The sequence below is a fragment of the Pteropus vampyrus genome, unplaced genomic scaffold (assembly GCF_000151845.1).
Source record: "Pteropus vampyrus isolate Shadow unplaced genomic scaffold, Pvam_2.0 Scaffold59, whole genome shotgun sequence".
Taxonomy (NCBI): domain Eukaryota; kingdom Metazoa; phylum Chordata; class Mammalia; order Chiroptera; family Pteropodidae; genus Pteropus; species Pteropus vampyrus.
The window spans coordinates 103,179-108,955 of NW_011888840.1; the positions used below are offsets into that span (position 1 = coordinate 103,179).

A 5,777-nucleotide genomic window follows, 5' to 3' on the forward strand; every position below is an offset into this window, starting at 1 on the left:
ATTACTCTAGAATAAAACCAGAATATCAGAAGTTTAAGTGCATGAGTCATATTGCTTTGAAGGTTCATAGAATTATGCTTTGCTACACTCACTGAAATAATTCTTGGGTTAAGAAGTAAATTAATGCTTGCATGATGCTGCCAAAGCATATTCTGAAGAAAATTAATAGCGTCAAATAAAGAATAATGCCACATTAATTCAAGATTCAACAAAAAAATATCAAAAAGAGCAACTAAAAAAAAATAGCAGAAAAGAAAAAGAAAGCAATTATTAGTGATAAGTGCAGAAATAAATCAGGAATAAAAAAATAATATTGGCAAGTAAAAAAAAAACTTATCCTCAAAAAAATGCATTCTGGACAAATATATAGCTTATCTATTCTGGAGAGAAAAGAGAAGTCAGAAACATCAATTTAATAGTAATAATGAAGCTAGAATCAGAAAAGAAATATTCTAAGTTGAGAAATCATGTAACTCTGCTAATAAATTTGAAAATTAAGATAAAAAATAACTTTATGGGAAAATATCCAAGCTAGAACCAAGAAGTAGAAAACATAATTAAGTGTATAAACAAGAAAAAATTTTAATAAGTTGTGCCGGATTAGCTTTAAAAAGGGAAATATGTCATACTGTATACATATTCAGAATTTACCGTACACTTTAAGTATGTGCAGTTTGTTATATGTCGATTATATCTCAGTATAATTGTAAAAAAGGGGAAATATGCCCATGTTTTCCTCGCTCCAATTACTCATAGGCCTTCTTAGAACAGGTCATTCTCATGCTATTTAAACTATTACATAAACAATGAAAATATGGAAAGCTTTCTAACGTATTTTTGAAGCTAGAACAATCTTGACACCAAAACCTTTGAAGAAAGCTATTAGTTAATTTTGATTATTAATATAGTGCAAAAATTATCTATACACAGTCAACATTATATAAAAACGATATTATATGGAGACAACAAAAATAAGTGAGCCTGGGAGGAGGGTTCACCAAGTGATCTTTAGACTCTGAGAAATACTGATTTGCAGATGTTAAAGGAATTCTTTGGTAATCCAGTGCATCAATGAGTTGCACAGATTCGGTCCAGAACTGCAAGAATTCAGGCAGGAGAACACTCTTGCACCAGCAGACCCAAGATGAACAGAACCCTGGAATCCCTGAGATGCATCATTGCTTATGTCTGTTCTCGTAGGGACCTGACTCTCAACTCCAAAGACTTGAATGTTCTGTCAATATTCCTAGAATTTTGGGAAAGCAAGCTGCAGCAAAGGGCAACTTTCCCAAGTGAAGCTGTGGTGGTCTACAAGTCAGTGCCATCTTGTGGACCTCGTGCTGTGAGTTTTATGACCCTCCCTGGGGCACACTGTTTTGACAGCTTTTCAGTGCTGCTTAAGTAGCTCTGAGGCCTGACTGGGTGCAGCTAAAGTGGTCATGGTCAACATCCTCTTCAGTGAGCTGCCCTTTCACAGGATCATCAAGGAATTCATTATGCAAAGTGTTCAAGAAGCTATTGCTTGCACCAGCGATGACGTAGATGTGTTTTTCACCCAGCATCGGCATCAGAACCCATCACTCTGTTAGAGTCAAACATGCAGAAGATCATTTTTGGAATTTCAGGAGCTGGTGACCATTTTCTAACTATTGCATTGGAAAGGAAGCCTAAAAGCCCTTTGCGAAACAAAGTGTTCCCAACGGGACGTCACCGCTTATATTTTCAATATTCTGTAGATGAAAAGATGAGCAGCAAGTATGACTCTGGACTGGATCAAAATGAGAGTCACCAGGAATCCTCTTGAGAGCAATGAAAGGCCTTGAGGAAGTTAGAAGAAACCAGGAAAGCAGGATAACTATAGTTTTACATAAAAAAGCAAGAAATCATGAGGTTAGCCTTGACTCAGATCTACAGTATCCTTGACACTTCCTCACCCAGTGATGAGCCAATGGCCCTGTATGGCTGTCACTAGCAAAGCCAGGTCCCATGTGCCCCCAAGGTTGGCAGAGGCCAGACAGGAACATTAGGAAGCTCATCGAAGGGCGTCATTAGAGCTTTAGCACCAATAGTTACGACTTGAAGACTGTACTAATGCTCCCACCCATTCCATTCACAGAACCTAAGAGTAATAGGACTCTTACAGGACCCAACACCCACTTCATCCAATATTCCCATTACTCTCTCCAGACCGAAAGGATGGAAACAGGATTGTTAGAAAAATATTTTCCAGCACTGGCTCCAACCTTACCCTGGCTGACATGTGCCTCCCTAGATGGTTATGTTATTTCAAAGAAAGGGTCAGTGTACATTCCCTCAAAAGAACTGCATCCAGGACTGGGAGAAGTAGCATGATAGCAATTTAAAAAGTATTACCTGGGATTAAATAAGCAATGTGGATTGTTTTAAAAAACATGCAAGGATAAGGGTCTCTTCCCAAGCTTTGTAAACTAAGAGGTGGTTTACAGTTTACTAGATATAATCCAGAGCTACAGTGGGGTTTTATCTGGATCTATTAAAGTTATTTATTGAAGTGGTAATAGTATAAAAATATTAGATGAATTTAATGTGGCTTAAAATACCACTGCAGTAATAATTGTTTAAAATCCATATTCTAGTTGGGGATAAATGTCACCTAGAATAGTAATCCCACTCTTTTTTCTTGAGAAGAATTAGTATCCAATTTTTATGCATCCTGCAACTAATCATATTCATTTTTAATTCACACGTAGGTAACTTGAATTGATTTGTTTTTATTTTTATTTTGCTACTAAAGACGTACACCTATAATAGTGAAAATTCTAGGCATTTTAAGTTTAAAACATTTTGAAAAAGCATTAGCATGTAACAGTGTGTTTGTGTTTGATTTGTTCCTTAGGAGTTAGAGAGAAGGAATCTTTTGCTGTCTTTGTTGTTGTTCAAGAACATAAACAACCAATAGCTCAGAACTAGTGTCATTATTAAGTTTAAGTTACTAAAATCTCTAACAAAGTACTATGACTTTGGCTGAAACCATTATAATTACATGAAAGTTAAAAAAAAACAACAAATAATCATCTGTTATTGTGCAAACTTATCACAATATTACTGACTCTATTCTTCACCATCAGATGAAGAAGGGGAAGGGATTAAGATGTATAAATTGGTAGTTGCAAAATAGTTATGGGGGTGTAAATTATAGCATAAGAAATATAGTCAATAATATTGTAATAACTGTGTATGGTGTCAGATGGGTACTAGATTTATTGGGGTAATCACTTTGTAAGATTTATAAATGTCCAATTGCCATGTTGTACACCCAAAACTAATATAATATTGTGTGCCAACTGTAATTGGAAAATAAAAGAATTATTAAGAAAATACCTAGCTTGCTTCCTTCTTTCTTGAATTGCTGGTTCATAAATTCTGTGCCAAATTCATGGTCACGTCTACTAACAGGACCAGATAGATTTCTCTGCTAATTTTACTCACTACTGTATTATTTTCTCAACAAATTTCTCCTTATTGTAGGATTTCGAGGACTTAAATTTTAATTTCAGATAAACAATGATAATTTTTTTAAGTATTTTATCCCAAATATTGCATGAGACATACTAAAAAAAAGTACTGCTATTTATCTGAAATTACGATTTAACTGGGAATCCTGTGTTTTTATTTGTTAAATCTGGCAATTGTACCTTATACATTATATTTCTTTATGATGCCTCAGAACCTTTGTGGAAGAATATTGGGGGATAAATGAATGAATGAATGGATGAATGGATGACTATATGAATGAAAATAATACCCCGGATAGAAAAAATCTTTTGAGATGTCTTAATCTCTGAGGAAAAGACTCTGTAATGGCTTATAATAGAATTACAGTCAACGATTTGTAGCTTGCCCTTTTAAGTTAATATCGAACATTCACTCTTTTTCCTTTCCCTCCTTCCTTCCCTTCCATCCTACTTCCTTTCTTTCCTTCTCCACTTCTCTCCTTTTTAATTTCTCTCTTTTTCTTATCACTCTTTTATTGATATTCTAATGAAAAAACTTGGAAGTTTTAGACAAACACATATGAGAAAAAAAGTTGTAAGAAAAGTATAGGGATTATTTAGCCCAGTAAAATGAACGCTGAATAGTGATTTAATATTAGCATAAAGTGGTTTTTCAAATTCTCTTTGATTACTAGAAGAAAGATCCTATGTATCTTTACTTTGTAGGCAATATAAGGCAACAGCAGGACTTTTAACTTTGTGTGAAAAATACTGGAGGAGCACATTACTGGCAAGGAAATTATGATTGTCTGATTATATGTTCATGTGAGATAAACTTTTGGAACTTATCCATTTGGGAAATTCACTGCATAATTTATGCCTTACAAGAGTCACAAAATGCCTTCTGAACTTCCTTCCCAAATATTTCAAATCATTCTCTCCATTTACAGCATCTTTTCAAACATCTTTCTTTATCAGTTTATTTTTTTTGGAGTGAAATAAATGATGCCCCAGGGGAATGAATTACTTCCTAATACTAATCCATGTTGGCTTGTTTGCCTGTCCTAGATGACTTCAGATATGTACCTTATTTCCAATCTTCTTAAAATACTTCTGTGATCTCTGTTTCCAGGACAGCTGCTGCACCCCATGTGAAAAGCAGGAAATAAAATGAAGATCTTTCAGTGCGAGATGCAGTACTGGCTGCTTCCCACTTTTTTGGCAATTGCTTACTTTTGCATCATTGTCCAGGCTCAAGGTAATGGAAAAATTTAAGATTATCATTAGGGTTTGGAAGTCTAGCCATGCCTATTCTTATTATTGTTTTTTTAATTTTATTTACCTAATAGTGCTTCACTGGTTCAACTGTGTTTCAAGGCAGGGTTATATGTTTGCTTTTGCTCAATATTCCCTATTACCAACTGTTTACATTGTAGAAATGTGTCATAACTTTGATGAGGGTTGCAATCTCACCAGTGACTATGCATAGTAATTTTATGGCAGTTGGTTAAACAGCTCATTCTTAACTTACTTCTGTGCAGATTTAATCAGTAATGCCAAATTTTCATGTTACAAAATCAGTTCTATTAATAAGGAGCTATAATGTGTGAATATGTGTATTCCAATCATATCTCTTAAATAGAGTGTCTCTTAAATTGAGTGTCTCTTAAATATTTCTACTACTTCATACCGGTCCTTAATTTTGCTTTCTCTAAAAACTGAGCATACAGTCTGGTGACTAAAGGTCTGACAGAGGCTGCTGATATGCCACTTTAAGTGTTTCTAATGATTTTTAGCTTCATTTTAATCATACTTAGTTTTTGAAATCTACTATTGTATTATTGGAATCTGCACTTTTATATTTGAATTCTACTCATTTTTATAAAGTATGTCAGGAGTTGGCAAACTACCACCTATGGGCCAAGTCTGGCCCACTGCTTGTTTTTATAAATAAAGTTTTATTGGGACACAGCCATGCTCATTTGTTTACATAAGTCTATGGCTGCTTTCAGACTACAACGGCAAAACTGAGTAGTCATGACAGAGTCATGACAGAGACTACAAAGCTTACAAAACCTAAAATATTTATTATCTGGCCCTTTACTGAAAAAGTCCAATAAAGTCCAAAGTAAGTGCATATTATATGTAAATGCTCAAAGCAACTTTACTAAATAAACATGGTAATCCTGCAGAAATAGAAATTTTGGTGCCGAAATAGTCATTCATCAGCTGAGCAAGGAAATCTAAATGTGATAAGGAAAGTTGTTTTGGGAGTGTTAACGTCTATTGCTTGGAATTTAAGGT

At 34.5% G+C, this 5,777-nt stretch overlaps 1 protein-coding gene and 1 pseudogene across 1 annotated transcript in view; both read left to right on the forward strand.

Annotated features, from left to right (window-relative positions):
* Positions 1 to 5,777, forward strand: part of COL14A1 (collagen type XIV alpha 1 chain) — a 213,161-nt gene that overhangs the window by 14,085 nt on the left and 193,299 nt on the right. Inside the window, exon 2 of the mRNA XM_023530986.1 lies at positions 4,606 to 4,731. Within this exon, the coding sequence (XP_023386754.1) occupies positions 4,644 to 4,731 (88 nt within the window). The 5' untranslated portion in view covers positions 4,606 to 4,643. The remainder of the gene's footprint in view (positions 1 to 4,605; positions 4,732 to 5,777) is intronic.
* LOC105292566 lies at positions 981 to 2,266 on the forward strand (annotated as a pseudogene).